The sequence below is a fragment of the Bombina bombina genome, chromosome 12 (genome assembly GCF_027579735.1).
Source record: "Bombina bombina isolate aBomBom1 chromosome 12, aBomBom1.pri, whole genome shotgun sequence".
Taxonomy (NCBI): Eukaryota; Metazoa; Chordata; class Amphibia; order Anura; family Bombinatoridae; genus Bombina; species Bombina bombina.
The window spans coordinates 81,761,069-81,780,910 of record NC_069510.1 but is presented as its reverse complement, the minus strand read 5'-3'; the positions used below and the strand labels follow the sequence as shown (position 1 = coordinate 81,780,910).

General features: G+C 40.0%; 1 protein-coding gene across 1 annotated transcript in view; it reads left to right on the top strand.

The window, feature by feature from the left end:
• Positions 1-10,839, top strand: part of UXT (ubiquitously expressed prefoldin like chaperone) — a 50,605-nt gene extending 39,766 nt beyond the window's left edge. The window contains exon 6 of the mRNA XM_053695946.1: positions 10,554-10,839. Within this exon, the coding sequence (XP_053551921.1) occupies positions 10,554-10,604 (51 nt within the window). The 3' untranslated portion in view covers positions 10,605-10,839. The remainder of the gene's footprint in view (positions 1-10,553) is intronic.
• The last annotated feature ends 9,003 nt before the right edge of the window (positions 10,840-19,842 follow it).

Sequence of the window (19,842 nt, the reverse complement as noted above, 5' to 3'; positions counted from 1 at the left end):
GCGGTAAAAGGGCTGTTAACGCTCCGCGGGCTTTTTTCTGGCCGCACCATAAAATTAACTCTGGTATCGAGAGTTCAAACAAATGCTGCGTTAGGCTCCAAAAAAGGAGCGTAGAGCATTTTTACCGCAAATGCAACTCTCGATACCAGAGTTGCTTACGGACGCGGCCAGCCTCAAAAACGTGCTCGTGCACGATTCTCCCATAGGAAACAATGGGGCTGTTTGAGCTGAAAAAAAACCTAACACCTGCAAAAAAGCAGCATTCAGCTCCTAACGCAGCCCCATTGTTTCCTATGGGGAAACACTTCCTACGTCTGCACCTAACACTCTAACATGTACCCCGAGTCTAAACACCCCTAACCTTACACTTATTAACCTCTAATCTGCCGCCCCCGCTATCGCTGACCCCTGCATATTATTATTAACCCCTAATCTGCCGCTCCGTAAACCGCCGCATCCTACGTTATCCCTATGTACCCCTAATCTGCTGCCCTAACATCGCCGACCCCTATATTATATTTATTAACCCCTAATCTGCCCCCCTCAACGTCGCCGACACCTGCCTACACTTATTAACCCCTAATCTGCCGAGCGGACCTGAGCGCTACTATAATAAAGTTATTAACCCCTAATCCGCCTCACTAACCCTATCATAAATAGTATTAACCCCTAATCTGCCCTCCCTAACATCGCCGACACCTAACTTCAATTATTAACCCCTAATCTGCCGACCGGAGCTCACCGCTATTCTAATAAATGGATTAACCCCTAAAGCTAAGTCTAACCCTAACACTAACACCCCCCTAAGTTAAATATAATTTTTATCTAACGAAATAAATTAACTCTTATTAAATAACTTATTCCTATTTAAAGCTAAATACTTACCTGTAAAATAAACCCTAATATAGCTAGAATATAAATTATAATTATATTATAGCTATTTTAGGATTAATATTTATTTTACAGGCAACTTTGTAATTATTTTAACCAGGTACAATAGCTATTAAATAGTTAAGAACTATTTAATAGTTACCTAGTTAAAATAATAACAAATTTACCTGTAAAATAAATCCTAACCTAAGATATAATTAAACCTAACACTACCCTATCAATAAAATAATTAAATAAACTACCTACAATTACCTACAATTAACCTAACACTACACTATCAATAAATTAATTAAACACAATTCCTACAAATAAATACAATTCAATAAACTAGCTAAAGTACAAAAAATAAAAAAGAACTAAGTTACAGAAAATAAAAAAATATTTACAAACATAAGAAAAATATTACAACAATTTTAAACTAATTACACCTACTCTAAGCCCCCTAATAAAATAACAAAGCCCCCCAAAATAAAAAATTCCCTACCCTATTCTAAATTAAAAAAGTTACAAGCTCTTTTACCTTACCAGCCCTGAACAGGGCCCTTTGCGGGGCATGCCCCAAGAAGTTCAGCTCTTTTGCCTGTAAAAAAAAACATACAATACCCCCCCCCCAACATTACAACCCACCACCCACATACCCCTAATCTAACCCAAACCCCCCTTAAATAAACCTAACACTAATCCCCTGAAGATCTTCCTACCTTGTCTTCACCATCCAGGTATCACCGATCCGTCCTGGCTCCAAGATCTTCATCCAACCCAAGCGGGGGTTGGCGATCCATAATCCGGTGCTGAAGAGGTCCAGAAGAGGCTCCAAAGTCTTCCTCCTATCCGGCAAGAAGAGGACATCCGGACCGGCAAACATCTTCTCCAAGCGGCATCTTCGATCTTCTTCCATCCGGAGCGAAGCGGCAGGATCCTGAAGACCTCCAGCGCGGAACATCCATCCGGACCGACGACTGAACGACGAATGACTGTTCCTTTAAGGGACGTCATCCAAGATGGCGTCCCTCGAATTCCGATTGGCTGATAGGATTCTATCAGCCAATCGGAATTAAGGTAGGAATTTTCTGATTGGCTGATGGAATCAGCCAATCAGAATCAAGTTCAATCCGATTGGCTGATCCAATCAGCCAATCAGATTGACCTCGCATTCTATTGGCTGTTCCGATCAGCCAATAGAAAAAAAAACATACAATATTAGATTAGGGGTATGTGGGTGGTGGGTTGGGGGGGGGTATTGTATGTTTTTTTTTACAGGCAAAAGAGCTGAACTTCTTGGGGCATGCCCCGCAAAGGGCCCTGTTCAGGGCTGGTAAGGTAAAAGAGCTTGTAACTTTTTTAATTTAGAATAGGGTAGGGAATTTTTTATTTTGGGGGGCTTTGTTATTTTATTAGGGGGCTTAGAGTAGGTGTAATTTAGTTTAAAATTGTTGTAATATTTTTCTTATGTTTGTAAATATTTTTTTATTTTCTGTAACTTAGTTCTTTTTTATTTTTTGTACTTTAGCTAGTTTATTGAATTGTATTTATTTGTAGCAATTGTATTTAATTAATTTATTGATAGTGTAGTGTTAGGTTAATTGTAGGTAATTGTAGGTAGTTTATTTAATTATTTTATTGATAGGGTAGTGTTAGGTTTAATTGTAACTTAGGTTAGGATTTATTTTACAGGTAAATTTGTTATTATTTTAACTAGGTAACTATTAAATAGTTCTTAACTATTTAATAGCTATTGTACCTGGTTAAAATAATTACAAAGTTGCCTGTAAAATAAATATTAATCCTAAAATAGCTATAATATAATTATAATTTATATTGTAGCTATATTAGGGTTTATTTTACAGGTAAGTATTTAGCTTTAAATAGGAATAAGTTATTTAATAAGAGTTAATTTATTTCGTTAGATGTAAATTATATTTAAGTTAGGGGGGTGTTAGTGTTAGGGTTAGACTTAGCTTTAGGGGTTAATCCATTTATTAGAATAGCGGTGAGCTCCGATCGGAAGATTAGGGGTTAATAATTGAAGGTAGGTGTCGGCGATGTTAGGGAGGGCAGATTAGGGGTTAATACTATTTATGATAGGGTTAGTGAGGCGGATTAGGGGTTAATAACTTTATAGTAGCGCTCAGGTCCGCTCGGCAGATTAGGAGTTAATAAGTGTAGGCAGGTGTCGGCGACGTTGTGGGGGGCAGATTAGGGGTTAATAAATATAATATAGGGGTCGGCGGTGTTAGGGGTAGCAGATTAGGGGTACATAGGGATAACGTAGGTGGCGGCGCTTTGCGGTCGGAAGATTAGGGGTTAATTATTTTAAGTAGCTGGCGGCGATGTTGTGGGGGGCAGGTTAGGGGTTAATAAATATAATACAGGGGTCGGCGGGGTTAGGGGCAGCAGATTAGGGGTACATAAATATAACGTAGGTGGCGGTCGGCAGATTAGGGGTTAAAAATTTTAATCGAGTGTCGGCGATGTGGGGGGGCCTCGGTTTAGGGGTACATAGGTAGTTGATGGGTGTTAGTGTACTTTAGGGTACAGTAGTTAAGAGCTTTATAAACCGGCGTTAGCCCAGAAAGCTCTTAACTCCTGCTATTTTCAGGCGGCTGGAATATTGTCGTTAGAGCTCTAACGCTCACTTCAGAAACGACTCTAAATACCGGCGTTAGAAAGATCCCATTGAAAAGATAGGCTACGCAAATGGCGTAGGGGGATCTGCGGTATGGAAAAGTCGCGGCTGAAAAGTGAGCGTTAGACCCTTTAATCACTGACTCCAAATACCGGCAGTAGCCTAAAACCAGCGTTAGGAGCCTCTAACGCTGGTTTTGACGGCTACCGCCGAACTCCAAATCTAGGCCTAAGTATCCTTTTAGAAAATAATACCTAGCTAGGCACAAGAGCTGCTGATTGGTGGCTGCTTATATATGCCTCATGTTATTGGCTCACTCAATGCATTCAGCTAGCTCCCAGTAGTGCTTTGCTGCTCCTTCAACAAAGGATACAAAGAGAATGAAGCACATTTCATAATAGAAGCAAATCTGAAAGTTGTGGAAATTTGTATTCTCCATCTAAATCATGAAAAAAAACATAATTTATGTAAGAACTTACCTGATAAATTCATTTCTTTCATATTGGCAAGAGTCCATGAGCTAGTGACGTATGGGATATACAATCCTACCAGGAGGGGCAAAGTTTCACAAACCTCAAAATGCCTATAAATACACCTCCCACCACACACATACTTCAGTTTTAACATATAGCCAAGTAGTGGGGTGATAAGAAAGGAGTAAAAAGCATCCTCATGGACTCTTGCCAATATGAAAGAAATGAATTTATCAGGTAAGTTCTTACATAAATTATGTTTTCTTTCATGTAATTGGCAAGAGTCCATGAGCTAGTGACGTATGGGATAGCAATACCCAAGAAGTGAAACTCCACGCAAGAGTCACTAGAGAGGGAGGGATAAAAATAAAAACAGCCATTTTCTGCTGAAAAAAATTAATCCACAACCCAAATCATAAGTTAAGTCTCATAATTGAAAAGAAAAACTTAAATTAGAAGCAGAAGAATCAAACTGAAACAGCTGCCTGAAGAACTTTTCTACCAAAAACTGTTTCCTAAGAAGCAAATACATCAAAATGATAGAATTTAGTAAATGTATGCAAAGAAGACCAAGTTGCAACTTTGCAAATCTGATCAACTGAAGCTTCATTCTTAAAATCCCAGGAAGTGGAGACTGATCTAGTAGAATGAGCTGTAATTCTCTGAGGCGGGGATTTACCCGACTCCAAATAAGCTTGATGAATCAAATGCTTTAACCACGAAGCCAAGGAAACGACAGAAACCTTCTGACCTTTCCTGGAACCAGAAAAGCTAACAAATAGACTGGAAGTAGCTTCAACATAATATTTCAGAGCTCTCACCACATCCAAAGAATGTAAAGATCTCTCCAAAGAATTCTTAGGATTAGGACACAAAGAAGGGACAACAATTTCTATATTAATGTTGTTAGAATTCACAACCTTAGGTAAAAATTTAAATGAAGTCCGCAAAACTGCCTTATCCTGATGATAAATCAGAAAAGGAGACTCACAAGAGAGATTAGATAATTCAGAAACTCTTCTAGTAGAAGAGATGGCCAAATGGAACAACACTTTCCAAGAAAGTAGTTTAATGTCCAAAGAATGCATAGGCTCAAATGGAGGAGCCTGTAAAGCCTTCAAAACCAAATTAAGACTCCAAGGAGGAGAGATTGATTTAATGACAGGCCTGATACGAACCAAAGCCTGTACAAAACAATGAATATCAGGAAGCTTAGCAATTTTTCTGTGAAATAAAACAGAAAGAGTCGAGATTTGTCCTTTCAAGGAACTTGCAGACAACCCTTTATCCAAACCATCCTGAATAAACTGTAAAATTCTAGGAATTCCAAAAGAATGCCAAGAAAATTTATGAGAACACCATGAAATGTAAGTCTTCCAAACTCGATAATAAATCTTTCTAGAAACAGATTTATGAGCCTGTAACATAGTATTAATCACAGAGTCAGAAAAACCTCTATGACTAAGCACTAAGCGTTCAATTTCCATACCTTCAAATTTAATGATTTGAGATCCTGATGGAAAAACGGACCTTGAGATAGAAGGTCTGGCCTTAATGGAAGTGGCCAAGGTTGGTAACTGGACATCCGGACAAGATCCGCATACCAAAACCTGTGAGGCCATGCTGGAGCCACCAACAGCACAAATGATTGCTCCATGATGATTTTGGTTTTCACTCTTGGCAGAAGAACTAGAGGCGGGAAAATATAAGCAGAATGATAACACCAAGGAAGTGTCAACGCATCCACTGCTTCCGCCTGAGGATCCCTGGACCTGGACAGGTACCTGGGAAGTTTCTTGTTTAGATGAGATGCCATCAAATCTATTTCTGGAAGACCCCACATCTGAACAACTTGAGAAAACACCTCTGGGTGGAGAGACCACTCCCCTGGATGTAAAGTCTGACGACTGAGGTAATCCGCTTTCCAATTGTCTATACCTGGGATATGAACCACAGAGATTAGACAGGAGCTGGATTCCGCCCAAACAAGTATCCGAGATACTTCTTTCATAGCTTGAGGACTGTGCGTCCCACCCTGATGATTGACATAAGCCACAATTGTGATATTGTCTGTCTGAAAACAAATGAACGGTTCTCTCTTCAACAGAGGCCAAAACTGAAGAGCCCTGAGAATCGCATGGAGTCCAAAATATTTATTGGTAATCTCGCCTCTTGAGATTTCCTAACCCCTTGTGCTGTCAGAGATCCCCAAACAGCCCCCCAACCTGAAAGACTTGTATCTGTTGTGATTACAGTCCAGGTTGGACGAACGAAAGAGGCCCCTAGAATTATACGATGGTGATCTAACCACCAAGTCAGAGAGAGTTGAACATTGGGATTTAAGGATATTAATTGTGATATCCTTGTTTAATCCCTGCACCATTGGTTCAGCATGCAAAGCTGGAGAGGTCTCATATGAAAACGAGCAAAGGGGATCGCGTCTGATGCTGCAGTCATGAGACCTAAAACTTCCATGCACATAGCCACTGAAGGGAATGATTGAGACTGAATGTTCCGACAAGCTGAAACAATTTTTAATTGTCTCTTGTCTGTTAGGGACAGAGTCATGGACACTGAATCTATCTGGAAACCTAAAAAAGGTTACCCTTGTCTGAGGAATCAAAAAACTTTTTGGTAAATTGATCCTCCAACCATGTCTTTGAAGAAACAACACTAGTTGATTTGTGTGAGATTCTGCAGAACGTAAAGACTGAGCAAGTACCAAGATATCGTCCAAATAAGGAAACACAGCAATACCCTGCTTTCGGATTACAGAGAGTAGGGCATTGAGAACCTTTGAAAAGATTCTTGGAGCTGTCGCTAGGCCAAAGAGCAACAAATTGGTAATGCTTGTCTAGAAAAGAGAATCTCAGGAACTGATAGTGATCTGGATGAATCAGAATATGAAAATATGCATCCTGTAAGTCTATTGTGGACATATAATGCCCTTGCTGAACAAAAGGCAGAATAGTCCTTATAGTCACCATTTTGAAAATTTGTACTCTTACATATCGATTCAAAATCTTTAGATCCGAAACTGGTCTGAATGAATTTTCTTTCTTTGGGACAATGAATAGATTTGAATAAAACCCCAGACCCTGTTCCTGAAACGGAATTGGCATTATTACCCCTGATAACTCCAGGTCGGAAACACACTTCAGGAAAGCCTGAGCCTTTACTGGGTTTGCTGGAATGTGTGAGAGAAAAAATCTTCTCACAGGCGTTCTTACTCTGAATCCTATTCTGTAGCCCTGAGAGACAATACTCTGAATCCATTGATTTTGGACCGAATTGATCCAAACATCTTTGAAAAATCTTAATCTGCCCCCACTAGCTGAGCCGGAATGAGGGTCGCACCTTCATGCGGACTTGGGGGCTGGCTTTGATCTCTTAAATGGCTTGGACTTATTCCAATTTGAGGAAGGCTTCCAATTGGAAACAGATTCCTTGGGGGAAGGATTAGATTTCTGTTCCTTATTTTGTCGAAAGGAACTAAAACGGTTAGAAGCTTTAGATTTACCCTTAGGTCTTTTATCCTGAGGCAAAAAAACTCCCTTCCCCCCCAGTGACAGTTGAAATTATTGAATCCAACTGAGAACTTATTACCTTGGAAAGAAAGAAATAGCAATCTGGACATAGAAGTCATGTCAGCATTCCAAGATTTAAGCCACAAAGCTCTTCTAGCTAAAATAGCTAAAGCCATAGATTTTACATCAATTTTGATGATATAAAAAATAGCATCACAGATAAAATAATTAGCATGTTGGAGTAAGCGAACAATGCTAGACAAATCAGAATCCAATTCTTGTTGCGCTAAATGTTCCAACCAAAAAGTTGATGCAGCTGCAAAATCAGCCAAAGAAATTGCAGGCCTGAGAAGATGACCAGCATATAAATAGGCTTTCCATAGATAAGATTCAAGTTTTCTATCTAAAGGATCTTTAAAAGAAGTACTATCTTCAGTATGAATAGTAGTACGTTTAGCAAGAGTAGAGATAGCCCCATCAACTTTAGGGATCTTTTCCCAAAACTCTAAAGAAACTGCTAGCATAGGGTACAATTTTTTAAACCTTGAAGAAGGAATAAAAGAAGTACCAGGCCTATTCCATTCCTTAGAAATCATAACAGAAATAGCATCAGGAACTGGAAAAACCTCTGGAATAACCACAGGAGGTTTATAAACGGAATTTAAACGTTTACTAGTTTTAATATCAAGAGGACTAGTTTCCTCCATATCCAATGTAATCATCACTTCTTTTAACAATGAACGAATATACTCCATTTTAAACAAATAAGATTTGTCAGAGTCAATATCTGAGGCAGGATCTTCTGAACCAGATAGATCCTCATCAGAGAAGGATAATTCAGTATGTTGTCGGTCATTTGAAATTTCATCAACTTTATGAGAAGTTTTAAAAGACCTTTTACGTTTATTAGAAGACGGAATAGCAGACAAAGCCTTCTGTATAGAATCCGAATTAAATTCTTTTAAATTTACAGGTATATCTTATGCATTAGATGTTGAGGGAACAGCAACAGGAAATGAACTACTACTGATGGATACATTTTCTGCATGTAAAAGTTTATCATGACAGCTATTACAAGCCACAGCTGGAGATATAACCTCCTCAAGTTTACAACAAATGCACTTAGCTTTGGTAGAACCATAATCCGGCAGCAGAGTTCCAACAGTGACTTCTAAAAAAGGATCAGATGGAGAAATCTTGCAAATGTAAGAGAAAAAACAACATATAAAGCAAAATTATCAATTTCCTTATATGGCAGTTTCAGGAATGGGAAAAAAATGCAGCATAGTCCTTTGACATAGAGAAAAGGCAAGAGGCATATAGGAATGTTGTCTTAAATAATTAAAATATTTGGTGCCAAGTATGACACATGGCACAAACAGAAAAATATTTTTTGTTGCCAAAAACGTCCGGAAATGACACACTCGCGTCACAGAAGATGCAACCTTGTGAAGGACTCAGCGTCAACTAAGACACCGGAAATGACGAAATTGCGTCAACGAACGTAGCTTCACGCTAAAAAAATCTTGCGCCAAGAATGACGCAATAAACGTTAGCATTTTGCGCCCTCGCAAGCCTAATTCTGCCCGCAAATTTAAAAGATAGTCAATTTGAAAAAGACTACACCCCAGGTAAGAAATACATTTTTCCTAAAAAAAAACATTTCCCAGATATGAAACTGACAGTCTGCAAAAGGAAATATACTGAAAACCTGAATCATGGCAAATATAAGTACAATACATATATTTAGAACTTTATATAAATACATAAAGTGCCAAACCATAGCTGAGAATGTCTTAAGTAATGAAAACATACTTACCAAAAGACACCCATCCACATATAGCAGATAGCCAAACTAGTACTGAAACGGTTATCAGTAGAGGTAATGGAACATGAGAGTATATTGTCGATCTGAAAAGGGAGGTAGGAAATGAATCTCTACGACCGATAACAGAGAACCTATGAAATATATCTCCCGTGAGGAAAACCCTTGCATTCAAAAGGTGATACTCCCTTCACATCCCTCTGACATTCACTGTACTCTGAGAGGAATTGGGCTTCAAAATGCTGAGAAGCGCATGTCAACGTAGAAATCTTAGCACAAACTTACTTCACCACCTCCATAGGAGGCAAAGTTTGTAAAACTGAATTGTGGGTGTGGTGAGGAGTGTATTTATAGGCATTTTGAGGTTTGGGAAACTTTGCCCCTCCTGGTAGGATTGTATATCCCATATGTCACTAGCTCATGGACTCTTGCCAATTACATGAAAGAAACATTTTTGGGTTTCATCTCCCTTTAACTTCCTGTTAGCCTCAAAATTAAAATAAATTAACCCTTTTGCTATGCAAAGAATATTTGAACATGTTTAAATAGTTCTCATTCTTATCCATGACAGATATTGATTGTACAGTCTCTTTGAGAGATATATTTATATTGGGTCAGATTACGAGTGGAGCGCACAATATTTGCACTGGTATTACTAGTTGAGCGCAATGCGAACGTGACCTCACGTTCGCATTGCATAGAAGCTTTGTGCTCACAAGAGCATGCTTCCATAGGCTCTAAAGGGAGCCTCTTTTTCATGCCGTGAGACACGGCAAAGAACCTACCGCAGCGAAGGGGAGTAAGTTGCGCAGCGATGGGCAGCAAAGTGTAAATATATATATAATATGAATATATACATATATATTTGTGTTTATATGTGTAAAAACACATATTAACACATAAATATATATGTATATAAGCATATTCATACTGTACACTTTATTTTGGGGCAAATTTGGGGCCTTTTTTTCCATTAACCAGAGATCTGATATCTGTCTAAAGTTCTACCACGAGCTCCCGGTAGCATTAACCAGCCACTCGTAATGACTGGTTATTTAATGTGCACATGTAAAAGGGCAAATTTGCCCGTGTACGGCTGCACATTAAATTAGCACTCCACTTGTGATCTAGCCCATTATTGATGTTATAGATTTTGTTTCATTGCCCATCTGGTGTTCCAGATTATATGGAGATTTCTTGTTTATTTTCAGGGTCTTCGGGAATTACAGGGTCTACCAGGTGATGAACAACCATCTGATTGAAGGCAACACACAAGGAGCACTTGGCCATTAGTGGCTGGAAACGCCATATTGGCAGCGATAAAGGCACGCAGCGCCAGTGTCACTTTGTGCGTCTATTGGATTCTACTCTTGGATTTGCTTGTGTTCCTGTGTGTGACTGGGTCTATGTGTGTGTCTGTGCTGAACTGTTTGTATACAAGGAACAGAAGCTGTAACTAGATTTTGTACAGTCTAATAAACATATTCAACGTTAAAATCTGTGTCATCTTGTAACAGTGTGTTTTGGCAGGAAAATGGCTCAGGAGCGTTGCACAAGGCTCTGGCAACAGTTTTTAAACAATTCTGTATAAGGCTATAGTGGGGGAGGGACTTAGGGATGAGAGAGGTTAAAGGTACATTAAATACTTGTAATATAAAGAGCCAGAGTACAAGTGGAGCTTGTGCTCTAACTCCACTAGAAGTAAGGTTTTTGCATGCGTCGGGTAGCGCTCGTATTACAAGCTTAAAGTCAAAAGTTTTTGCTCGCAATGCTAGCCTGATGCACACAAAAAGCTGAACTTCGAATATGGAGCAAAAAAAAAGTAGGGGGGAAAAACCTAACACCCTACTTGCACGTAAATCTGATTCCATATTCTTAAGTGCTCTAACCTGAAATATATATAGATGATTTTATATAGTTATAGAAATATACAGATATATAGGAATATCTATTTATAAATACATAGAACATATTCCTCTATGTGCAGAACATTGGAATGTGAAATATTTACAGTAAATACACACTATAACACTTGATTAAATATGAATATTGCATAAATATGATTTTATATGTTTTCATCTACTTAAATGCAAAGACTTCCAATATATATATATATATACACACATACAGTTGTGCTCATAAGTTTACATACCCTGGCAGAATTTATGATTTCTTGGCCATTTTTCAGAGAATATGAATGATAACACAAAAACTTTTTTCACTCATGGTTAGTGTTTGACTGAAGCCATTTACTATCAATCAACTGTGTTTACTCTTTTAAAATCATAATGACAACAGAAACTACCCAAATGACCTTGATCAAACGTTTACATACCCCAGTTCTTAATACCGTGTATTGCCCTCTTTAACATCAATGACAGCTTGAAGTCTTTTGTGGTATTTGTGGATGAGGCTCATGGTAAAGCTGCCCATTCTTCCTGGCAAGAAGCCTCCAGTTCCTGTAAATTCTTGGGCTGTCTTGCATGAACTGCACGTTTGAGATCTCCCCAGAGTGGCTCAATGATATTGAGGTCAGGAGACTGAGATGGCCACTCCAGAACCTTCACTTTATTCTGCTGTAGCCAATGACAGGTCGACTTGGCCTTGTGTTTGGGATCATTGTCATGTTGGAATGTCCAAGTACGTCCCATGCCCAGCTTCCGGGCTGACGAATGCAAATTTTCCACCAGTATTTTTTGATAACATACTGCATTCTTCTTGCCATCAATTCTGACCAAATTTCCTGTGACTTTGTAGCTCACACATCCCCAAAACATCAGCAATCCACCTCCATGTTTCACAGTAGGAATGGTGTACCTTTCATCATAGGACTTGTTGACTCCTCTCCAAATGTAGCGTTTATGGTTGTGGACAAAAAGCTCAACTTTGGTCTCATCACTCCAAATGACTTTGTGCCAGAAGGTTTGAGGCTTGTCTCTGTGCTGTTTGGGGTATTGTAAGCGGGATACTTTGTGGCATTTGCGTAGTAATTGCTTTCTTCTTGCAACTGGACTATTCAGCATCTTGAAACAGCCACACCACATGTTTTCAGAGAGTCCTGTATTTCACCTGAAGTTATTTGTACATTTTTCTTTGCATCCCGAACAATTTTCCTGTCAGTTGTGGCTGAGATTTTAGTTGGTCTACCTGACCGTGGTTTGGTTTCAACAGAACCCCTCATTTTCCACTTCTTAATTATAGTTTGAACACTGCTGATTGGCATTCTCAATTCCTTGGATATCTTTTGATATCCCTTTCCTGTTTTATACAGTTCAACTACCTTTTCCCACAGATCCTTTGACAATTGTTTTGCTTTCCCCATGACTCCGAATCCAGAAACGTCAGTGCAGCACTGGATGAAAGATGCAAGGGTCTATCAGGAGTCCAGAAACTCATTGACCTTTTATACACACACATTAATTACAAACAAACAGATCAAAGGTGAGGCTGGTTACCTTTAATAGCCATTCAAACTCCTTTGTGTCAACTTGTGTACATGTTATCAGGCCAAAATCACAAGGGTATGTAAACTTTTAATCAGGGTCATTTGGGTAGTTTTCTGTTGTCATTATGATTTAAAAAGAGTAAACACAGTTGATTGATAATAAATGGCTTTAGCCAAACACTAACCATGAGTGAAAGAAAAGTTTTTGTGTTATCATTCATATTCTCTGAACAAAGGCCAAGAAATCATAAATTCTGCCAGGGTATGTAAACTTATGAGCACAACTGTATGCATGTATGTATGTATGTATGTATGTGTATATATATATATATATATATATATATATATATATATATATATATATATATATATATATATATATATATATATAGAGTCGTATGCAAAAGTTTAGCCGCCCCTGACAATTCCCATGATTTTTATTTATAAATAATTGGGTGTTTGGATCAGCAATTTCATTTTGATCTATCAAATAACTGAAGGACACAGTAATATTTCAGTAGTGAAATGAGGTTTATTAGATTAACAGAAAATGTGCAATATGCATCCAAACGAAATTAGACAGGTGCACAAATTTGGGCACCCTTGTCATTTTGTTGACTTGAATACCTGTAACTACCTAGCACTGATTAATTGGAACACACAATTGGTTTGGTCAGCCCATTAAGCCTTGAACTTCATAGACAAGTGCATCTGATCATGAGAAAAGGTATTTAAGGGAGCCAATTGCAAGTTGTTGTTCTCTTTGACTCTCCTCTGAAGAGTGGCAACATGGGGGCCTCAAAACAACTCTCAAATGACCTGAAAACAAAGATTGTTCAACATTATGGTTTAGGGGGAGGCTACAAAAAGCTATCGCAGAGATTTAAGCTGTCAGTGTCAACTGTGAGGAACATAGTGAGGAAATGGAAGACCACAGGCACAGTTCTTGTTAAAGGGACACTGAACCCAAATTTTTTTCAACTTTCTAATTTACTTCTATTATCAATTTTCGTTCTCTTGCTATCTTTATTTGAAAAAGAAGGCATCTAACCTTTTTTTCTTAGTTTAGAACTCTGAGCAGCACTTTTTTATTGGTGGATGAATTTATCCACCAATCAGCAAGGACAACCCAGGTTGTTCACCAAAAATGGGCCGGCATCTAAACTTTACATTCTTGCATTTCAAATAAAGATACAAATAGAATAAAGTAAATTTGATAATAGGAGTAAATTAGAAAGTTGCTTAAAATTTCCTGCTCTATCTGAATCATGAAAGAAAAAATTTGGGTTCAGTGTCCCTTTAAGGCCAGAAATGGCAGGCCAAGTAAAATATCAGAGAGGCAAAGGCAAAGAATGGTGAGAACGGTCAAAAACAACCCACAGACCACCTCCAAAGACCTACAACATCATCTTGCTGCAGATAGTGTCACTGTGCATCGTTCAACAATTCAGCGCACTTTGCACAAGGAGAAGCTGTATGGGAGAGTGATTGCGGAAGAAGCCTTGAGGTATGCAAACGCATATTTGGACAAGCCAGCTTCATTTTGGAAGAAGGTGCTGTGGACTGATGAAACAAAGATTGAGTTATTTGGTCATAACAAGGGGCGTAATGCATGGCGGCAAAACAAAATTTATGCTTACCTGATAAATTCATTTCTCCTGTAGTGTGGTCAGTCCACGGGTCATCATTACTTCTGGGATATTATCTCCTCCCCTACAGGAAGTGCAAGAGGATTCACCCAGCAGAGCTGCTATATAGCTCCTCCCCCCTACGTCACCTCCAGTCATTCGACCAAAGGACTAACGAGAAAGGAGAAGCCCAAGGGTGTAGTGGTGACTGGAGTATAATCCAAAAAAATTTTTAGCCTGCCATAAAAAAACAGGACGGGCCGTGGACTGACCACACTACAGGAGAAATGAATTTATCAGGTAAGCATAAATTTTGTTTTCTCCTGTTAAGTGTGGTCAGTCCACGGGTCATCATTACTTCTGGGATACCAATACCAAAGCAAAAGTACACGGATGACGGGAGGGACAGGCAGGCTCTTTATACGGAGGGAACCACTGCCTGAAGAACCTTTCTCCCAAAAACAGCCTCCGAAGAAGCAAAAGTGTCAAATTTGTAAAATTTGGAAAAAGTATGAAGAGAAGACCAAGTTGCAGCCTTGCAAATCTGTTCAACAGAAGCCTCATTCTTAAAGGCCCAAGTGGAAGTCACAGCTCTAGTAGAATGAGCTGTAATTCTTTCAGGAGGCTGCTGTCCAGCAGTCTCATAGGCTAATCGTATTATGCTACGAAGCCAAAAAGAGAGAGAGGTAGCCGAAGCTTTTTGACCTCTCCTCTGACCAGAATAAACGACAAACAGGGAAGACGTTTGACGAAAATCCTTAGTTGCCTGTAGATAAAATTTCAGGGCACGGACTACATCTAGATTGTATAGCAGACGTTCCTTCTTTGAGGAAGGATTAGGACACAAAGATGGAACAACAATCTCTTGATTGATATTCCTGTTAGTGACCACCTTAGGTAGGAACCCAGGTTTAGTACGCAGAACTACCTTGTCTGAATGAAAAATCAGATAAGGAGAATCACAATGTAAGGCAGATAACTCAGAAACTCTTCGAGCCGAGGAAATAGCCATTAAAAACAGAACTTTCCAAGATAACAACTTGATATCAATGGAATGAAGGGGTTCAAACGGAACACCCTGTAAAACATTAAGAACTAAGTTCAAACTCCATGGCGGAGCAACAGTTTTAAACACAGGCTTGATCCTAGCTAAAGCCTGACAAAAAGCTTGAACGTCCGGAACTTCTGACAGACGTTTGTGTAAAAGAATGGACAGAGCTGAAATCTGTCCCTTTAAAGAACTAGCGGATAACCCCTTTTCTAAACCTTCTTGTAGAAAAGACAATATCCTTGGAATCCTAACCTTACTCCATGAGTAACTCTTGGATTCGCACCAATATAAGTATTTACGCCATATTTTATGGTAAATCCTTCTGGTAACAGGCTTCCTAGCCTGTATTAAGGTATCAATAACTGGCTCAGAAAAACCACGTTTTGATAAAATCAAGCGTTCAATTTCCAAGCAGTCAGCTTCAGAGAAGCTAGATTTTGATGTTTGAATGGACCCTGGATCAGAAGGTCCTGTTTCAGAGGTAGAGACCAAGGCGGACAGGATGACATGTCCACTAGATCTGCATACCAAGTCCTGCGTGGCCATGCAGGTGCTATTAGAATCACTGATGCTCTCTCCTGTTTGATTCTGGCAATCAATCGAGGAAGCATCGGGAAGGGTGGAAACACATAAGCCATCCCGAAGGTCCAAGGTGCTGTCAAAGCATCTATCAGAACCGCTCCCGGATACCTGGATCTGGACCCGTAGTGAGGAAGCTTGGCGTTCTGACGAGACGCCATGAGATCTATCTCTGGTTTGCCCCAACGTCGAAGTATCTGGGCAAAGACCTCCGGATGAAGTTCCCACTCCCCCGGATGAAAAGTCTGACGACTTAAGAAATCCGCCTCCCAGTTCTCCACTCCCGGGATGTGGATTGCAGACAGGTGGCAAGAGTGAGACTCTGCCCAGCGAATTATCTTTGATACTTCCATCATTGCTAGGGAGCTTCTTGTCCCTCCCTGATGGTTGATGTAAGCTACAGTCGTGATGTTGTCCGACTGAAACCTGATGAACCCCCGAGTTGTTAACTGGGGCCAAGCCAGAAGGGCATTGAGAACTGCTCTCAATTCCAGAATGTTTATTGGAAGGAGACTCTCCTCCTGATTCCATAGTCCCTGAGCCTTCAGAGAATTCCAGACAGCGCCCCAACCTAGTAGGCTGGCGTCTGTTGTTACAATTGTCCAGTCCGGCCTGCTGAATGGCATCCCCCTGGACAGGTGTGGCCGATAAAGCCACCATAGAAGAGAATTTCTGGTCTCTTGATTCAGATTCAGAGTGGGGGACAAATCTGAGTAATCCCCATTCCACTGACTTAGCATGCACAATTGCAGCGGTCTGAGATGTAGGCGTGCAAAAGGTACTATGTCCATTGCCGCTACCATTAAGCCGATCACCTCCATGCATTGAGCTACTGACGGGTGTTGAATGGAATGAAGGACCCGGCATGCATTTTGAAGCTTTGTTAACCTGTCTTCTGTCAGGTAAATCTTCATTTCTACAGAATCTATCAGAGTCCCCAAGAAGGGAACTCTTGTGAGTGGAAAGAGAGAACTCTTCTTTTCTCCAACATAGGTGTGTCCGGTCCACGGCGTCATCCTTACTTGTGGGATATTCTCTTCCCCAACAGGAAATGGCAAAGAGCCCAGCAAAGCTGGTCACATGATCCCTCCTAGGCTCCGCCTTCCCCAGTCATTCTCTTTGCCGTTGTACAGGCAACATCTCCACGGAGATGGCTTAGAGTTTTTTGGTGTTTAAATGTAGTTTTTATTCTTCAATCAAGAGTTTGTTATTTTAAAATAGTGCTGGTATGTACTATTTACTCTGAAACAGGAAAGAGATGAAGATTTCTGTTTGTAAGAGGAAAATGATTTTAGCAACCGTTACTAAAATCGATGGCTGTTTCCACACAGGACTGTTGAGAGGAATTAACTTCAGTTGGGGGAAACAGTGAGCAGACTTTTGCTGCTTGAGGTATGACACATTTCTAACAAGACTCGGTAATGCTGGAAGCTGTCATTTTCCCTATGGGAACCGGTAAGCCATTTTCTTAGTTTAAGTAAAAGAATAAAGGGCTTCATTAGGGCTTAAAAAACTGGTAGACATTTTTCTGGGCTAAAACGATTACTTTACTAAGTATATTTGGCAGATTATTACTTTTAATAGTTGTTAAATCTTGGGGATTGTTTTAATAAAAACGGCAGGCACTGTGTTGGACACCTTTTTCACTGGGGGCCTTTTCTAGTCATAGACAGAGCCTCATTTTCGCGCCTCTAATGCGCAGTTGTTTTTGGAAAGCATGGCATGCAGATGCATGTGTGAGGAGCTAAGAACCACTGAAAAAGCTTATAGAAGGCATCATTTGGTATCGTATTCCCCTCTGGGCTTGGTTGGGTCTCAGCAAAGCAGATACCTGGGACTGTATGGGGTTAAATGTAAAAACGGCTCCGGTTCCGTTATTTTAAGGGTTAAAGCTTTCAAATTTGGTGTGCAATACTTTTAAGGCTTTAAGTTACTGTGGTGAAATTTTGGTGAAATTTGAACAATTCCTTCATACTTTTTCACATATTCAGTAATAAAGTGTGTTCAGTTTGAAATTTAAAGGGACAGTAACGGTTTTATTGTAAAACGTTTTTTGTGCTTTGTTGACAAGTTTAAGCCTGTTTAACATGTCTGAACCATCAGATAACGATGTTCTATATGTATGAAAGCCAATGTGTCTCCCCATTTAAATATATGTGATATATTTGTGTCATAATGTCCAAACAAAGTAGGGATAATAATGCCATAGATATGATATTGCCCAAGATGATTCCTCTAATGAGGGGAGTAAGCATGGTACTGCATCATCCCCTTCTGTGTCTACACCAGTTTTGCCCACACAAGAGGCCCCTAGTACATCTAGTGCGCCAATACTTATTACCATACAACAATTAATGGCTGTAATGGATAATTCTATTGCATGCATTTTTTCCAAAATGCCTACTTATCAGAGAAAGCGTGATTGCTCTGTTTTAAACACTGAAGAGCAAGAGGACGCTGATGATATCTGTTCTGACATATCCTCACACCTATCTGAAGGGGCCAGGAGGGAGGTTTTGTCTGAGGGAGAAATTTCAGATTCAGGGAAAATTTCTCAACAAGCAGAACCTGATATTGTAACTTTTAAATTTAAATTTCAACATCTCCACGCACTACTTAAGGAGGTATTATCTACTCTGGATGATTGTGACAATTTGGTCATTCCAGAGAAATTAGGTAAGATGGACAAGTTCCTAGAGGTTCCGGTGCCCCCCGATGTTTTTCCTATACCCAAGCGGGTGGCGGACATAGTAAATAAGGAGTGGGTAAGGCCCGGCATACCTTTTGTCCTCCCCCTATATTTAAGAAATTAGTTCCTATAGTCGACCCCAGAAAGGACTTATAGCATACAGTCCCCAAGGTCGAGGGGGCGGTTTCTACTCTAAACAAACGCACTTCTATTCCTATAGAAGATAGTTGTGCTTTCCAGATCCTATGGATTAAAGGTTAGAGGGTTTGCTTAAAAAGATGTTTGTTCAGCAAGGTTACCTTCTACAACCAATTTCATGCATTGTTCCTGTCACTACAGCTGCGTGTTTCTGGTTCGAAGAACTAGAAAAGTCGCTCAATAAAGAATCATCGTACGAGGAGGTTTTGGACAGAGTTCAAGCTCTTAAATTGGCTAACTCTTTTTTAATTTAGATGCCGCTTTGCAATTAGCTAGATTAGCGGCGAATAATTCAGGGTTTGCTATCGTGGCGCGCAGAGCGCTTTTGCTTAACATCCCTTTCAAGGGTAAAACACTGTTTGGCCCTGATTTGAAAGAGATTATTTCAGACATCACTGGGGGAAAGGGCCACGCCCTTCCTCTGGATAGGTCTTTTAAGGCTAAAAAGAAGCCAAATTTTCGTCCCTTTCGCAGAAACGGACCAGCCTCAAATTCTACACCCTCTAAGCAAGAGGGTAATACTTCTCAAACCAAGCCAGCCTGGAGGCCGATGCAAGGCTGGAACAAGGGTAAGCAGGCCAAGTCACCTGCCACTGCTACCAAAACAGCATGAAGTGTTGGCCCCCGATCTGGGAAGGATCTGGTGGGGGGCAGACTTTCTCTCTTTGCTCAGGCTGGGGCAAGAGATGTTCAGGATCCTTGGGCGCTAGAAATAGTTTCTCAAGGTTATCTCCTGGAATTCAGGGAACTACCCCCAAGGGGAAGGTTCCACGGGTCTCAATTATCTTCGAACAGGCATTCTTACACTGTGTAGAAGACCTGTTAAGCATGGGAGTGATTCATCCTGTTCCATTAGGAGAACAAGGGATGGGTTTTTACTCCAACCTGTTCATAATTCCCAAAAAAGAGG